Source organism: Drosophila willistoni, unplaced genomic scaffold (assembly GCF_018902025.1).
Source record: "Drosophila willistoni isolate 14030-0811.24 unplaced genomic scaffold, UCI_dwil_1.1 Seg531, whole genome shotgun sequence".
Classification (NCBI taxonomy): Eukaryota; Metazoa; Arthropoda; class Insecta; order Diptera; family Drosophilidae; genus Drosophila; species Drosophila willistoni.
The window spans coordinates 1,350,645-1,368,420 of NW_025814459.1; the positions used below are offsets into that span (position 1 = coordinate 1,350,645).

At 42.0% G+C, this 17,776-nt stretch overlaps 1 protein-coding gene across 3 annotated transcripts in view; it reads left to right on the top strand.

The window, feature by feature from the left end:
• Window positions 1-17,776, top strand: part of LOC6653298 (prolyl endopeptidase) — a 140,890-nt gene that overhangs the window by 110,963 nt on the left and 12,151 nt on the right. Inside the window, exon 9 of one of the 3 annotated variants that reach the window (XM_023181496.2) lies at window positions 157-3,109. The exons of the other annotated variants lie outside the window; for them this stretch is intronic. Coding sequence (XP_023037264.1) covers window positions 157-163 — 7 coding nt within the window. The 3' untranslated portion in view covers window positions 164-3,109. Of the gene's footprint in view, window positions 1-156; window positions 3,110-17,776 lie in introns of those variants that run through there. 3 annotated transcript variants of the gene reach the window in all.

Below are 17,776 nucleotides of genomic sequence, written 5' to 3' on the forward strand. Positions count from 1 at the left end.
TGGGGCATATGCGCGAACTGCCACCAGATGAAGTCAATAATGACCAACGGTTTTATCTACCACATCACCCGGTTTTGGGTAGGAAACTGAGAGTAGTTTTCGACGGATCATTTTGCGACACCAAAGGCAAATCACTAAACGATTATCTCTTTACAGGGCCTAGCATTCAACGCGATCTCTCCGACATAGTCAAGATGTTTCGGCAGATTTGGGTGAACAACAAACACCGCGACTTCCAGAGAATTGTCTGGAGAGAAAGGCCATCGGATCCAATCAAACACTATCAACTATGCACCGTCACTTATGGCACCTCATGTGCACCATTCCTGGCTGTTAGGGTATTAGAGCAACTGGCTACTGATCATCAACAGGAATTCCCGAATGCTGCAAAAATCTTACAAGAGGATTTTTATGTCGACGATGTGCTCACTGGGTCAAACAGTGAGGAGGAACTGAGACAAAATCAAAAGGAACTTATTCAACTTATGTCCTGTGCTAGTTTGGAGCTTGAGAAATGGGTATCAAACACACCTCGCATACCAACAGAAGGAACTGATTCTACACAATCATCTCCAGTGAAGGTTCTTGGACTTTACTGGCAACCTGGTCTTGATACATTGTCTTATAATGTTGGTCTAAAAGGAAATGTCGATTGTACAAAACAACAAGTTTTATCGGATGTCTCACGGATCTTTGATCCACTTGGGCTTTTGGCACCAATTGTGGTCCAATTCAAAATACTCTTTCAACAATTATGGCTTCTCGATTTGGGATGGGATGACAAACTCCCTAAGCAACTAGCGGACAATTGGCTCAAGTGGCAAGCAGATTTGGATATGCTACAACACATTCAAATACCCCGGATGGTTGTCAACGACACCGACAACATTGAATTGCATGGATTCTCCGATGCATCGACGAAGGCTGTAGTGTACAGCAGAGTAATCAACAAGGATGGCTCGATTTCTGCATCGATTATGGTTGCGAAGTCTAGGGTGGCTCCGCTAAAGCAGCAATCTCTGCCTCGCCTAGAGCTTTGCGCGGCACTGCTCCTAAGTCAACTCATACGTTCGATAAAGGCGGCACTTCGACATCAAAAGGTCACGGTTTTTGCATGGTGCGATTCCACAATCGTACTAGATTGGCTATCATACGCACCCTCTCGACTAAAGACATTTGTTGGGAACAGAACTTCGGAAATTCTGGACACCATTCCAAAACATAGTTGGCGTCATGTGGACTCCAAATCAAATCCAGCTGATTGCGCATCCAGAGGTCTCATGGCTGTAAACCTAAAGGACTTTCAGTTATGGTGGAATGGCCCGTCATGGATACGTGACGCGGATCAGTTTATGGTAAGGTTAAACAACTCACAAGTCTGTTTGAATATTTCAGAAAAGAATATAGAAAAGGAAGTCAAATCCAATTGTCAGACTGCATTAGTAGAGGCAACTCCTGATCATCCACTTGATCATCCTGTTCAACGAGTATCTTCATGGTTGACGCTCGTTCACACGGTTGGCTATATCCTACGCTTTCTACGGCGCACTAAGGGTCCAGTTGGGGACAAGGGCTCAAACTGTCTTACGTTTGAGGAAATCACCGCGGCACGCATTGCTTGCGCCACGCGCAAACCTGCTTTCAGGATGACTATCAATTGCTACTCGCAAATAAACCATTGCGAAGTCGATCTCAGCTGGCTAAACTCTCGCCAATGATCGACAAGGACGGACTACGCAGGGTTGGAGGACGCTTGCACCACTCGCAATTGTCCACAGAGGCGAAACATCCAGTTTTGCTACCGAAATCTCATCGCATCACCAAGCTGATACTTGAATACGAGCACAGGGTCAACCTGCACCCTGGTGTATCATCACCTTTTGTTATGGTACGTCAAAGATTCTGGATATTTGGCGCAAGGAACTTGATAAGGAAAGTCACACACGACTGTTTGGCTTAATTTCGACAACGGCATAATACATCACAACAAAGGATGGCTGATTTACCCAGCATTCGTGTCACTCAGGCACTTCCATTTGTAAACACTGGATGTGACTATGCTGGTCGAATCCTTCTTAAGGATGGAAAGGGGCGCAAACCGCGCATTGGTAAGGGCTACATATGCCTGTTTGTTTGTCTGGTCACATCGGCAATCCATCTGGAACTTGTAATGGACTTGAGTACCGACTCATTCTTGGCCGCGCTAAGACGTTTCGTCTCTTTGCGTGGCAAGTGCAACAAAATCTATAGCGACAACGGAACGAATTTCATTGGAGCTAAACGCTCTCTTGATGAAATGCAGAATCTGCTGGCATCTCAACCACATATCGAAAAGGTTAGGAACACTCTGGCGAATGATGGCATTCAATGGGTATTCATTCCACTACATGCTCCTCATTGGGGAGGAAAATGGGAATCTGCAGTCAGATGAGTAAAGCTGCATATTCGCCGAGTCATTGGGAAATCTACTCTCACCTACGAGCAGATGCGAACTCTGCTTGCACAAGTCAGTGCAGTGGTCAACTCACGACCCTTGTGCTACATCTCGGACACAGATGTCAATTATTTGTCGCCAGCACATTTCCTGATCGGTAGGCCTCTCACAACCATACCAGAGGCAGACTTAGGCCACATCCTCTTGGGCCGACTTGGGTACTGGCAAAGTATCCAATCTATGATGCAAGGCTTCTGGAGGCAATGGCACCAGGAGTATCTTACCACATTGCAACAGCGTCCAAAGTGGACCACTACAACACCAAATATATCAGTCGGAGATGTGGTGCTTGTAAAGGAATCGAACACCCCACCAGCTCACTGGCATCTGGCGCTGGTTCTCTACCAGGCAAGGATCAATTGGTTCGAGCGGTCAGACTCAAAACCTCTTCGGGAGAATTAACTCGGCCAATCACAAAGGTTGCGGTATTGCCCCGTTCAGAAACTGTGTTTCAGGGCGGGCCGGGATTTTCATGAACGGATTGCGTTTATCGATAAGTCAGATGTAGCTATAAGAATCGACACATACATAAGCATTGTACACACACATATTTGTGCGCTGCTGCGACAGCGCTTTTTCTCTCTTGGTTTTAGTAATAAATTGGCACTCAACTGATTCAGTAGCAAAGAAATACAAAGGGAAATTATCCAACTTAATATCAAGGTACAGCACTGCTAGACCAAATCAAGTATGTTTATGTGAATATATTATTGTATACACATAAACATATTCAAGTGCACACTTATGTTTTATTGCGTACATATTTGATTGTTTATACTTGCAACAAAGTGTTACAAGTTGAGCTCTTTGTATTGAATGATTTTTAGTATGGATATACTACAGTCAAGTTTCAGAAAAAGCGTTAAGTCTTTTATCATATTGATAATGAATGGAAAGTTTCTGACGAGTCACAGTGCTTGACATCGTCTGGCACCTCGCTACAGTTCCCCTTTGCTATATATATATAAATACATTTCAGTTAAACTACGCCCATGCGGGGCCCCTCTTTTGATTATCTTTTGTAAGTGACTATTCGAGAAAACAGAAGAAAAAATCAGACAAGGAACGAGAAATCTAAGACACGAGGATATCTCTGAGACAGGATCGATCAGGTGAGCCTGTTTTTCAGGTCCTTTTAGCTTCGTGTGCGGTAGGTGCACATTGCCATCGACAGAAAACCCTTTGCATAGAATTATGGGCATTATGAACAAAAAGATATAATATAAACTATATGAGCTCCACGTTTTTTCTCACACGTCATTACGCTAGCCTCTGTATACCGTGTTGCTCGTTCGACTAGTTTATCTAGCTCCGTCAGTGCCTTTGAAATAAAATTTAATCCAATCAAGTAAAAAAGCTTCTGCTCTCTGACGTGACGGTCGTGTTTTTGCATAGCTCCTGAGTTTTTATTAATATTTATTGTTTTCTCTCAATTTTTAATTGTGCTTAGTTTGTTTACGCTTTCGCTGGTGTTGTTTGCTTGACACCCTTGTGTTTTATTTCCATAATTCGCCAAATACTATTTAAAAGTTTTTCTGTTTCGTGATTAGTGTTTGGTGCATTTAATTTTTGTTTCTTTTTATTTTTCTCTCTCGTTATTGCTTCTGCAGTTGCTCCCCTCATCACCCCCATCATACCATCAGTGCTAGTGGTTTTGTTGTTCTCTCTGCTTTGTGCTTGTGCTCAGCTTTTCTCCCGCGTAATCACTGTTCTTGCACTCTCTCTTGTGCTGTGCATTCTAGCTGTCTCTTTGTTATATTTGTAATTATTGATTTTTTATCGATAAGTATCTTTGTGCTGTGTATTTAAATTTTTCTATATATTCTTATATATATAAATTTATTTTTTTATTTTTTGCCTTGTGTTTCTTTTGGCTTTTTAATGGCTTGTTGTCTACCTACTTGCAAGCATTCTGATCGTCTTGTAATCAGTATAGAGCAATATCTTGTTGGCTTTGCGATAATCTTATTCACTTAAAATGTGCTGGCCTCAATGGCCGCGACTAGGACAAATTTTCTGGTTTGTCTCTGTCTGAGCTTGGCTTAATGCGCTGGACTTGCCCATCTTGTGCCAGCCAGCAGCTTGATTTTAGCCGTATGTATTGGGATCTTCGTTTAAAGTTTCTTTATTTAAACAAACTGGCCAAACAGCTGTCTAACGAGTGTGACTCTAGCGTACATTTATTGTCGCAATTCAAGTTTGCTCCACCTTCTGAGAAGTCGCCCAAGAAATGTACCCTTGAGTTGCCTCGCAAGCAGTCGCCAGCACTCTCTATTACATCGTCTCCCATTTTACTTTCGCATACACCATCTTCTTGTCCCTTTTTATGCTCTTCTTTTCAGATTGAAGTCCCCATTACAAGCCCTGGTGTACCTCATTCTATCTCTCACGGGAACTCTGATCAATCACAGGATCATGCTGGCTCATGCTGGCTCATGCTGGATCACTTGCGGATCCCAATGCTCCTCCGCCTCCACTAACTGTAGTGCCTCATCGCAAACAATTATTTATCTCTAGGCTTGCTCCTGATACTTCTGAGTCGTCTGTGGCAGCTTACATTGGTAATATATGCCCTGCTAAGGTTTTAATTCAAAAGTTTAAGTTTATTTCTAGGCCTTGCGAAATCTCCTCTTTTAAAATTACAGTACCAAATAAGTATTTCTTAGCTATGGTTAACACAAATTTCTGGCCAGAGGGCCTAGTTGTACACGACTTTGCGCCCAATAAGCGTTCCCTTCCGTTGCCTGTCCACCTTCCTAATTTATCTTCTGCTTCAAAAAACTAATAACGTCTAGTCTTTGCATTCATCATCAAAATGTAAGAGGACTTCTTACCAAGCTCTCGAACCTGTTCTGTGATAGCCAAACCTTTTCGGCTGACATATTGGCTTTCTCTGAAACTTGGCTTAACTCCTCTGTTTTGGATAATGAAATTCTTTCTAATAACTTTATTTCTTATAGGCTTGATCGTGTTGGTCGTCGTGGCGGTGGAGTACTCATTGCTGTTAACTCGAATCTGTGTTCAAGTGTTGTGCCGATTGATCTGCCCTTAGGTGTTGAGTTTATTTGCGTCGAAGTTACATGTTCCAACTTTAGCTTATATATTTCTTGTTCATATATTCCTCCAGCTTCTGATATTATGACCTATATGCACCAGGCTGATGCTTTGCAACCTATTTTTAATCGTCTTCAAGATCGTGATTTCTTTATAGTTTTAGGTGATTTCAACTTGCCTAATATTTCTTGGCTTGTTGATGATAATCTATCTCATATCTATCTTAATTCCTTCATCTCAACATGATTTTCTTGATAGCCTACTTGAATGTCCGCTATATCAGTTGAATTCTTTCCTTAACTCTTCTAAAAGAATCCTTGATCTTGTTTTTGTCTCTGATCCCACTGTTAGTGCTGTATACCGAACACAGCCCCTAGTGAAACCTGAAGATCCCTATCACCCTACCATTGAACTTACTATTTCTTACAATTCCGTTAATAATTCATTTAAAAACAACGCAAATTCTCGTCGCAGATGTTTTCGTAAAACAAATTTCAATCTTCTTAATAGCCTTATTTTCTCTTTTGATTGGTCATTTCTATTTGAGTGCTGCGATATAGATCGTGCAGTGAAGTTTTTCTACTCTGCTCTTAATTCTCTAATTGATAAATGCGTTCCTTATGTGAATGTCTCTACCGTCTCCAGCGCGCCAGTCTGGTTCACACGCAGGCTCTCTAATCTCCGTAACATTAAATCGAGATATTTTAAAAGATTTAAAAAATCTGGTTCGCGACTTGACTATGCAAATTACTGTATAGCCAAATCTCAATTTTGTCTTTTAAACACTCAATGCTACAATAATTATATCGTTCGCTGTAAGGTTGAATTTTATAAGGACCCCAAAGGATTTTACAACTTTGTTAATTCCAAAAGACGCTCTAATGTACTACCCTCCACCTTCAGACTTAATGACCAGACTGCTAATAATGATTCAGATATTGCAGATCTGTTTGCTAAATTCTTTCAGTCGAGTTATTCTACTACTGTTTCGGATCCCACACCCTATCCCTTTTCAATCCCACATTTAAATTGTATGTTTTTTACTAGTATTACTGAAGACTGTATTATCTCTAGCTTGTCATCTATGACGTCTTCCTTCGTTCCCGGTCCTGATAATATATGTAGTTGCATTCTTAAAATGTGTTCGATATCCTTATCTAAGCCTATATCTCGGTTACTCTTTATATCGAGTGAGACTTGTAGCTTTCCCGATATTTGGAAGGAGTCTTTTATTACTCCGCTTTTTAAAAAGGGTAGCAAATCGGATGTTTCTAACTACCGTGGCATTGCCAAACTTTCGGCAATTATTACGTCTTCCCTTCAACACCTATCCAGATCCACTATTTCTCCTTGTCAGCATGGATTCATGAAAGGTCGTTCGTCGCTTATTAACCTTTTAGAATTGACTACCCTTGTACACCATGGCTTCCGTAAAAAGTGTCAAACTGATGTTATTTATACTGACTTTAGTAAGGCTTTCGATATGGTTGATCATTCTATGCTTCTCGCGAAACTTAACATCATGGGTTTTTCCCCGAAACTATTGGCTTGGTTAAAGTCGTATCTTATTGGCAGAACTCAAAAAGTTGCTTTTCGTTCCTCGATATCTAAAACTGTTCGAGTTACGTCAGGTGTACCCCAAGGCAGTCATCTGGGCCCAGTGTTATTTACACTGTTATTAAATGATTTGCTTTTGGCCTTGGCTCATTCACGCGTGCTCATGTTTGCGGATGACATCAAGATTTGTTTTTCCTATAATGATCCTTCTTTCCAACAGTACTTGCAATCAGATCTCGATGCGTTCTGTGATTGGTGCCACGTTAATAAATTACACCTTAATGCCTCTAAGTGTTCTTTTATGACTTTCAGTCGTTTTTCTTTGTTCCTAGCTCATTACTATGTTAAGTCTTAGACTTAGGCGTTATGTTTGACACAAAACTTTCATTTAATGTTCATATTTCTTCAATTGTCAATAGAGCATGCAGCCTTCTTGGCTTCATTAAACGTTGGGCCAAAGAATTTGATGATCCCTATGTAACAAAGGTTTCATTTCAGTACAGAAGCAATTCCGTAAGTTTGCGTTACGCGGTCTTAATTGGGACCCGAGTCTTCGGCTACCTTCTTATTCTGACAGACTTCTTCTTATTAAGCCCCCTTCACTTTACAACCGTAGGCTCGTATTTTGCATTCTCTTTCTCCATAAACTAGTCAACGGCGAAGTCATTTCTACTAATTTACTAGATACGCTATATTTTTGTGTTCCCTCACGTCTGACCAGAAACTTGTTTCCTATTCACCTTAGTAGATGTCTGACTAACTACTCTCTTCACGAACCTTTTCGTGTTCTTTGCCAATCTGTTAACAACCTTTCTCACCTAATTTCTCCTCATCTTTCTATTACTTCTCTTCGCGCTATACTTTTTAATCATCTACAGCGAAACCAATGAAAATATTCTGGACTTGGATTGGCTGCAATTCATCCCTGACCACATTGGCTGTGAATCGGGGCATAGCTGGCACCTTATGCAAATAAAACACCTCCACCGAGTCGGGGATGTTATCTTCTTCAATTAATTACTATCTGTCTTTAGCTTAAGCTTTTTCGTCGACTGCTGTGTTAGTTGACGTAAATAAATAAATAAAAAAGTAAGGTCAGCGTTAGGTCCGCAGTAAGCGGTAAGCTTTTTAATTCTGCAAGTAATTTCAGGTTCTTTTACAAATTTCTTATAACTAATAGTTGTACAATCTTATTTCACTTACTCTAGTCTTGGCCTCTTGGCTACGAAAAATAACTGAACATGCGCTTATGTATGTTCTTAGATCAATGCAGCTGCGTATTTTTCGCGGTTATGTGTCTACTTATATATTATAAGATCTTTCTCTTCTGGTCTGGAGAGAACGCCGTCATTTCCTCCTCTGCCATGGCGGTAAGAAGAATTTTTGATTTGGTGTTATACGGTACACCACGGTTCCCAGGCTCCTCCCATGTGACGAGCTGACGGTTGGTAAAAGTACCACGATATATCCAGCTGCGACTATTATCGATGCACCTTTGCATTATCCAATTGAAGTTTCTTTCTTTCTTTCGTCGGTCCCTCGAAAATTAGTCCCGTTATCGCTATATATTTTCTTTGGTGTGCCTCGGCGCGATATAAAGCGTCTTAAGCCCATTAGGTATGAGTTTGTGGTTAGACTATGCACGACCTCAATGCTTATTGGTCGCATTGTGAGGCAGGTTATCAGCATGCCCCATCTTTTCAATGACTTTCTTCCATCGATAACTGTTAGCGGCCCAAAATAATCAACTCCTACGTACGTAAACGCTGGCTTGAATGCACTCAGTCTAGCCCTCGGCGCCATTAATGGTGCAATTTCGACGAATCCCTTTAAGGAGAGGTCTTAGTTTTGGAATAAAATATTTTTGCCTCACCTCATTTACTGTAGTCTCATGATTCATGTGATAATATTTTTCATGGTAGTGCGGGACTATCAGCTTTGTAGACCAGTGTTGGGTGGGTGGAGCGATTCGTCCTTCAGGGATGCCAGCGAAGCGACTGGCTCGATCGCGTACACACAATATTCCATGGTCACTTAAGAACAGTTGTAACCTACATAGTGGACTACTCCGGCAAACGTGGTGGCCGTTTTCGATGTCTGTGTACTCTTCGTTGTAACATTCTTGTTGTATGTTCCGGTATAGAAACATTCTGGCTTCATTAACTTGGGATGCCAGTTGGTTTGTATTCTCATTAGATTTACGTATTTTCTTGATCAATTTCCTCTTATAGGCAAGCCAACATGCAATTGCCCTTGTCAATCGATTCCATTTTGAAAAGTACTCGTAATTGATTCTTGCTGGTTCCGTTCGCATGTGAAGGAAACTAGGACGCATTTCCTCAGTGACTGTCCTTTCATTGGTAGTTTCCGTCGGCCAATCTGCCGGCGGTAGTTTTATAAAATTGGGTCCTTCGAACCATTGTGTGTATGTTTCAGGCCTATGTTGTCGTTTGGTGGCGATGTCCGCAACATTTAGTCTGATTGGTACCCATCTCCAGTTTCTGGCCTCTGTGAGCTCACATATCTCGGCTATCCTAAACATTACATATTGTTCATATCGTCGTGGGTCTCCATCGAGCCACGCTAGTACCGTTTTCGAGTCGGTCCATAAGTAACATTCCTCAAAGTCGATTTTATGTTGTGCTATTATGTTTTTCATCAGTCGGTTTCTCCAGTTACTGCTGCCTGTAGCTCCAAGCGGGGTATCGAGAGCGGCTGCAACGGAGCTACCTTGGATTTGGTTGAAACGAGACTCAAAAGTATTTGGTTATTTTGTTCGATACGGAAATACGCAACGGCAGAGTAGGCGTCTTCTCCCGCATCCACGAATACGTGAATTTGAACTCGGCAGTCTTGTGCATGCCAATTTTTAAAATAGCATCTCGAAATTTGCACATTCTCTATCAAGGGTAAGAAGGACTGCCATGATTGCCACATATCCTGCAGATTGGGTGGTATTTCCTCATCCCAATCAATCTTCGATCGCCAATCTTGTTGGAGCAGTATTTTGAGATACATCATTATACAGGATACAAAACCCATGGAGTCAAAAACTGACATCAAACCTTGTAAAATTTCCCTTTTTGGTTGGTGAAACTTTTGTCGCTATTATGTTGCGCTTCAGGCGTACAAACTTTAGTGCATAGGTGAACGCATCTTGACGTGGGCTCCACCACATGCCCAATATTTTCTCATAAGAGTATATCTCTTCACTGTTAAAGACCTGTTTTTCGTCGTAGGTTGTTGTTTCGCGAAGTGCAGCCCGAGTACCCGTTTGGAAATCGAACACCACTTGCGCATATGGAAGCCCCCGCGTGCATGGACTTCTCTAACTTCCTTCGCTAATGTAATGGCTTCTTCTTCTGTATGGCATGAATCGATGTAGTCGTCTACTTAGTGATTTCTCTGAATAGCTTTAGCTGCCGAAGGAAAGGCACATAGTGCGCTATACAGGGTGAGCACGTGGCACCAAATGTTAACACATTTAGCGTCTTCTTTACCTCGTTACCTCTCACGCCAATTGCTCTCATTCTGAAGTTATACATAATCTGCAGAAAGGGCACGAGCACATCGGGTCCCTTTACAAGAAAGTCATTTAGGCCTACTCCTGATGATTGAGCTGCCGCGTCCCACACCAATCTGACCCTGTCAGGTTTATGTGGATTTCGTACGGTAAAAATGAGCAAGTACCATGCGATTTCGGGTTTCTCCACGACTTGTGTAGCTCATTTGCAAAAGGAGGTTCTGTTGCCATTTTCTTTTGCATGCATAAGAGTCGTCGTTTTGCTACTGGCAGGCTTTTTGGAAATACAAGGGACCATCTTTCCAAAGAATCTGTAGAGATCGCTCTTCATCTGGAGACTTGGTAAGCATCGGCGGCGATTTCTCCTCCGTTAGCAAATGTTTTTTAACCATCTCATGCAAATCCTCCACCAGATCGTTCCGATCTGCCATATATAGTCCATCCTAGTCTCGTTTTTGCAGCAATTGGTTGCTGCCATTTTCCTTCGCACACCTTTAGCTAAGCTATGAGATTCGGATTATTACTGCCAATTATCATTTGAAGCATTACGTTAATGAAACTCGGGATAGTCAGGTTTTTTAAATGTGGATATCTCTGTTTTATCCTATCTGCTATCATCGTCTCGACTGTACAGACTTCATTTACTTTAAATAATTTATTGCTTGAATTAATGCGATTTAAAGATGGTGTTAGCAATTAAAATGTAAGTTAACAAACAATCTAGCGAACTGCCCCTGCACTAAGTCTTAGAAGAATCTGTGCAGCTGCAACGTCGATGTGACGAATTTCACATAAGCATAAATACGCTGACACAGCGTCTGACCAAGAGCTCATAGCATGACCATACGCCTTACATATTTACTTCTTATGTATTTAGCTTTAGATTCATATTCCCACTTATGTATTTAGCTTTAGATTCATATTCCAATTTATGTACTTAGGTTTAGTTCTCTTTTATTTCCTTCAACATATTCAGTTTTGTAATTAATTAAAAAAGATAGCTTAGCTATATACACAACTAAATATCCCCGACCCGGTGGAGGTGTTTTATTTGCATAAGGGATGAGTTGCAGTTAAGACCGCGTAACGCAAACTTAAGGAATGGCTTCTGTACCGATTCAATACTACGCTGGTGAACATCATATTGCGGATTCCACACTGCCGAGCAATATTCTAGAGTAGGGCGAACTAACGAAGTGTATAAAACCTTTGTTACATAGGGATCATCAAATTCTTTGGCCCAACGTTTAATGAAGCCCAGAAAGCTGCATGCTCTATTGTCAATAGAAGAAATATGAACATTAAATGAATGTTTTGGGTCAAACATAACGCCTAAGTCTTTGAACGATGGTACACAATCTAACAGAACAGACTTAACAGAGTAATGAGCTAGGAACGGAGACAAACGACTCAAAGTCATAAAAGAACACTTAGAGGCATTAAGGTGTAATTTATTAACGTGGTGTAACGATCCTTTCTCGTCCCTTGGGATATCTATGCTATCTCTTGGGCTAGGTTCGGCACAACAAAATTTATTTTGTGCCCCGGTGAAATTAGAACACGTTTGTTTAATTATCAGTTTTGGTGGTATGTTTATTTACGATTGTTTATGGGCTTGGTTGGATACGACAAGTTTCTCTAAAGGAGTCCCGAACTTGGACAGTGCTGCTTATGGCTGGGGTCCCTCGACGCTCGATCCTAGCCCGTCTCTCGTCCCTTGTCTATGTCTATGTCTCCTCTGGTTCTCGTTTCAGACTCGTGATATGAATATCTTGTCTGATATCTCCCTTTTCAGAATAATACCGGCGCGTTAATTGGCCTTAGGATATATCCTCTGGCTATTCTCTCACGCTCCTGGCGTATTCTGATCTTCTAGGGATGTTACTTCCACCTCAATGCCTCTGACTGCGTTTCTAAGATGGTCTTTGCGTGCTCGTAGCCCCAAAGATAAATCCTGTGGCCGTTCGTTGTAGGGCGGGATTCTCGCAGCAATTGGTGTTCGTCACGATATATAGATCCTGGAATTTCAGTAACAGGATATATCCTTGTACCTTCCAATATGCTGGGAATCGTCCTAGAGCAGTATGACTTTTCTTATTTGCTGGGCACGGTGTTCTAGTCCAATTCCAAGGACTTGCTGGTTATAGGGTAATTTGAGAGGTTACTCGTAATGCCTTCTCAAATTATTCTGATTTTCTTGATCCTTTCACTCGTTTTGTTTCACTAGTATGAGCTTTTAAGGTTACTCGTAAGGCCTTAAAAACTCCCTTGGTTGATCACGACTTGTAGTCGTTGCTTGATGGGCGTTGCCTTTATATAGGCAGCTCCCACGGCCTCAGGAATATATTGGTGTAGTACCGCTATACAGCTGGTACATTTCCATCGGCCCTCTGCTTTCACCCACGCATCCACTTGTTGCTATGCGTGGTGAAAGTCCCGTAAATCCTTGGCGCATATGTCCACTTTCTCTGTGGCTGCGCGCCCATTCATTCCTTGTCCTTGTCTTCCTCGCTTGTACATATCTATTTGCATCACTTTCTTATGTTGGCGTCGCCTTCCCATTGGCCGCCACTCGTATCCCGTTTACTTTCGCTGCTTTCCCTTTTTCTGGCGGCGCTGCCGTCGCCCGTCGCTCCCCTCAATACGCTTGTCATACCCAAACTTCGCTCATATTATTTTCATATTATAAATATGCATACATGTGAGATGGGATAAGGTAGTTACAGCGTGGTGCCAACTCCCTTATGAAGATTGGCAACGCAGCAGCAGTCGTGAGGTATCGTGAGCAGTCAATGTTCAGCAGTCAACAGTCAATGTTCAGCAGTCAGCGGTCGAGGTTCAGCAGTCAACAGCCAACGTTCAGCAGTCAATAGTCGGTGTTCAGCAGTCAGAGGTATCAGCAGTCAGAAGTATCAGCAGTCAGCAGTAAGGAGCCGATAAATCAGCAGTACACAGAACCCGAGATTTAAGTTGCATATTGTAATCATTATTCGCCCGTCCACCATTTATAATGCTAATAAACTATAATATAATACATTTGGGGACTCAATTGAGGACTCCATCTTACATTTGGGGGCTCAACCGATCGCGGACTTTGGAAATATATGATTGGAAAGCTGACAGTGGAAAGAGTGAGAAAGCGAAAGTTTTCGACAGCAGAAAGAGCGAGTACAGTCAGACGAAAAAACGAATGCCAATTTCGCAAGAAGACGCGATGCCCTGGCGCCACACGAAATAAGCAAAACGAAGAAAGAGACAGCAAGCAGACGCGAAATTTTGGCGGCAAACAAAACGAAGAAAGAGACAGCAAGCAGACGCGAAATTCTGGCGGCAAACAAAACGAAGAAAGAGACAGCAAGCGGACGCGAAATTCTGGCGGCAAACGAAGGCAGCAATCGGAAAAAACGAGACGAATACAGCAAGCCAAAAACGAAGAGGAAAAATCGCTAGCAATATTCCAAAAAGAGAGTGTATGCTTCCAATAAGAGTGTTACGAAATCGCATCATTATGTCGGACCAAGAGGACCAATTAGACCCGATGTCGCACCCAGGTGAAATGGTTAATGAATTAGAGGCAATTGAGAACAACCATGGAAATGATGAAAAGGCCGGAATAAATGCAGCAATGCTGGTTGAGAACACCGCGACTCTTCAACAGCTGGTCCAACTATTTTGTCTGAAAGTGCATGCCGACGAAATGGACAAAAAGAATGACACCAAGTTGGTGGTGGAGAACTTTTCCAAAATCATCCCAGAATTCTGCGGGGAAGGAATGTCTGTACAACAGTGGTTTCAAAACTTCGAACTCAACGCCGATGCATATGGATTAAACAATAAACAGAAGTACGTTCAAGCACGAGCGATAATGATTGGTACCGCCGCTCTATTTCTCGAGTCTACGGCTGTCTACGAATATGAACAACTTCGCCAGCAAGTCCTGGAGGAATTTGATTGCGATCAGCCGTGCAGTGCCGAAATTCACAACCAATTATCTCTACGTACGAAGTCCGATGGTGAAAGTTTTCATTAGGACATTTTACAAATGAAACGGATCGCTGCCCGTGGGATTATTGATATGGAGTCAGTTATCAAGCACATCGTTAATGGATTGAACCTAAAGAGTGACTACAAATACACGTTGTACGGCTGCAAGTCACTGAAGGATCTGAAAGACAAATATGACATTTACAAAAAAATCGCCAGTACCAAGGTTAAGACCGAAGCAGCAAAACGAGCTCCGCAGCGGTTTACGCCGAAATCAAACTTCAATAGGAATGACAGGAAGCAACATTGCTTCAAATGCGGATCAATGGCGCATCTGCGCAAGGACTGTAAGGAGGAAGTCAAGTGTTTCCGCTGCAACCAAACTGGACACATGTCCAAAAATTGTCCTGCTTCCTACTCTGTAAACATTGTGTATGAAGAAAACCGACTCAAATCATTGCAGACTATTACAGAACACCACACGTCCTGTAGGTCAGTTCAAGGCAGAGGTGCAGATCGATGGTATTTGCCTCACACACACGTTTCTGGTAGTGGATGACTGCACAATTGGAATTAAATTACTGTTGGGATACGATTTCATATCAAAGTTCGCACAGCTATTTGAGGAAGAAGCTGCCAACCAAAATCAGATAAGTATTTACAATGTAGTCAAAACAAACACTGACCCTGATGTGCCTTCACAGTATACTCATGTTGTTCAATCGATGATTGAGGATTTTGGCAAAAGAAAGAAGACAGCTGACTGCGCGATCACGTTGAAGATCGTGCCTGACGACAACATCAAGCTATTTAGGCACGCACCAAGCCGAATAGGCATTACCGAAGCAGATGTGGTCAAGCAGCAGATCGACGAATGGCTGAAAGATGACACAATACGACGTTCATCATCTAACTTCGCCAGTCGTACAGTTATCGTAAAAAAGAAGGATGGCAATAATCGAGTGTGCATTGACTACCGGCAGTTAAACAAGATGGTATTGAAGGATTGTTTCCCTGTGCCTATCGTCGAAGATGTTTTGGAAAAATTGGGCAATGCAAAAGTTTTCACCATCATGGACCTTGAAAATGGGTTCTTCCACGTTCCAGTTGAGGAAAGCAGCAAGAAATACACCGCATTCATTACGAAAAGCCCTTTGGCTTTTGCAACTCCGCAGCCGCTTTTATCCGTTTTGTTAATGACGTATTTCAAAACCTCATTAATGATAACGTTCTCGATCTTTACATGGGCGATATCATAATGCATGCCGAAACAGTCAAAGAAGGTCTTACGAAATTGCGAAAAGTTCTGGATGTAGCAGCTGAGTACGGGCTAAAAATAAAATGGAGGAAATGCCGATTTCTGCAGACTGAAATAGAATTTTTGGGTCACCAAATTGGAAACGGAAACATAAAGCCGGGAGCAGAAAAGACCAAAGCCATTAGAAAGTTTCCAATGCCAAAAAACATCAAGGCTGTTCAGGCTTTTCTCGGATTAACTGGCTTTTTCTGCAAATTTATAAGAGACTACTCATTGATCGCCAAGCCGCTGACAGATCTATTGCGAAAAGATATCGAATTTAAAATGGGCCCGAAGGAACAAAACGCTGTTGAAGTCTTGAAAGATGCCTTAATAAAAGAGCCTGTTTTGAAGTTGTATCGAAGGGATGCCAGAACTGAAATACATACCGACGCATCTAAAGACGGGTTTGGTGCTGCATTGCTACAGTGGCAAGAGAGTCAACTTCACCCCGTTCTGTTTTGGAGCAAGAAAACCTCAGAGTCTGAAGCATGGCTGCACAGCTATGTACAAGAAGCCAAAGCTATATTTCTAGCTTGCAAAAAATTTCGGCAGTATATTCTTGGAATTAATTTTAAGCTTGTAACCGATTGCGCGGCGTTCAAACAAACATTGAGTAAGAAAGACGTTCCTCGGGAGGTTGCCCAATGGGTTCTATACTTGGAAGATTTTGATTTTGAGGCAGTACACAGACCAGGAGAGCGGCTAAAATACGTGGATTGCCTAAGCCGATACACAAGTGAAGTAATGGTAGTATCGTCAGTAGTCACAGCGAAGATTAGAAAAGCTCAGCAAGATGATACGATGATTGAAGCAATTTCCGAAATTCTTAAAAGCAAGCCATATGACAACTTTAAGCTTAAAGGAGGTTTGGTGATACAAGGAACAGATTTGCTCGCTATACCAAAATCCCTAGAAAGAAAAATAATTACAGAAGCTCACAACGCAGGACACTTTGCAGTGCAGAAAACTATGCACGCAGTACAACAAAGTTTTTGGATACCACATCTGGAAGGCAAAGTGATGCAGATAATAAACAATTGTGTCAAATGCATTATCTACAATAAGAAACTTGGCAAAAAAGAAGGGTTTCTTTATCAAATCAACAAAGGATCCGAACCGCTGCACACCTTACAAGTGGATCACCTCGGACCGATGGATGCTACATCAAAGCTGTATAAATACATATTTGCAATGGTCGATAGTTTCAGCAAATTTCTATGTATGTACCCCACAAAAACCACTAATGCCGACGAGGTCATCAAAAAGCTACAGGAATGGTCAGATATATTCGGACATCCAGCTCGCATCATAAGTGATCGTGGATCAGCATTTACATCGTCTAGTTTTGAAGAGTATACGAGGCAGAATGGAATTGAACATGTTTGGAGCACCACTGGAGTGCCAAGGAAAATGGACAAATTGAACATGTCAACCGATCGATCCTTAACATTATATCCAGGTTATCATCGGAGGAGCCTGAAAGATGGTATAAGTTCGTACCGAGAGTTCAAAAAGCGATTAATTCTTCTGTCCATAAGTCCACAAAGCGGTCTCCATTTGAGTTGATGCTCGGCGTGAAAATGAGGAGCGGAACCAAAAGCGATATCTTACAGTTGCTCGAGGAAGAAATGCTTGACACCTTTGACTCAGAAAGGCAAGAGATGCGTGACGAAGCAAAAGAAAAGATACAGATGGCTCAGAAACGTTATAAAGAACAGTTTGATAAAAACCGAAAGAACGAGGTTGGATACAATGTTGAAGATCTGGTGGCCATTCGTAGAACCCAATTTGCAGGCAAAAAGTTGGCAAGCGAGTTTTTAGGACCGTACGAGATAGTGAAGTTGAAACGTGCAGGACGCTATGA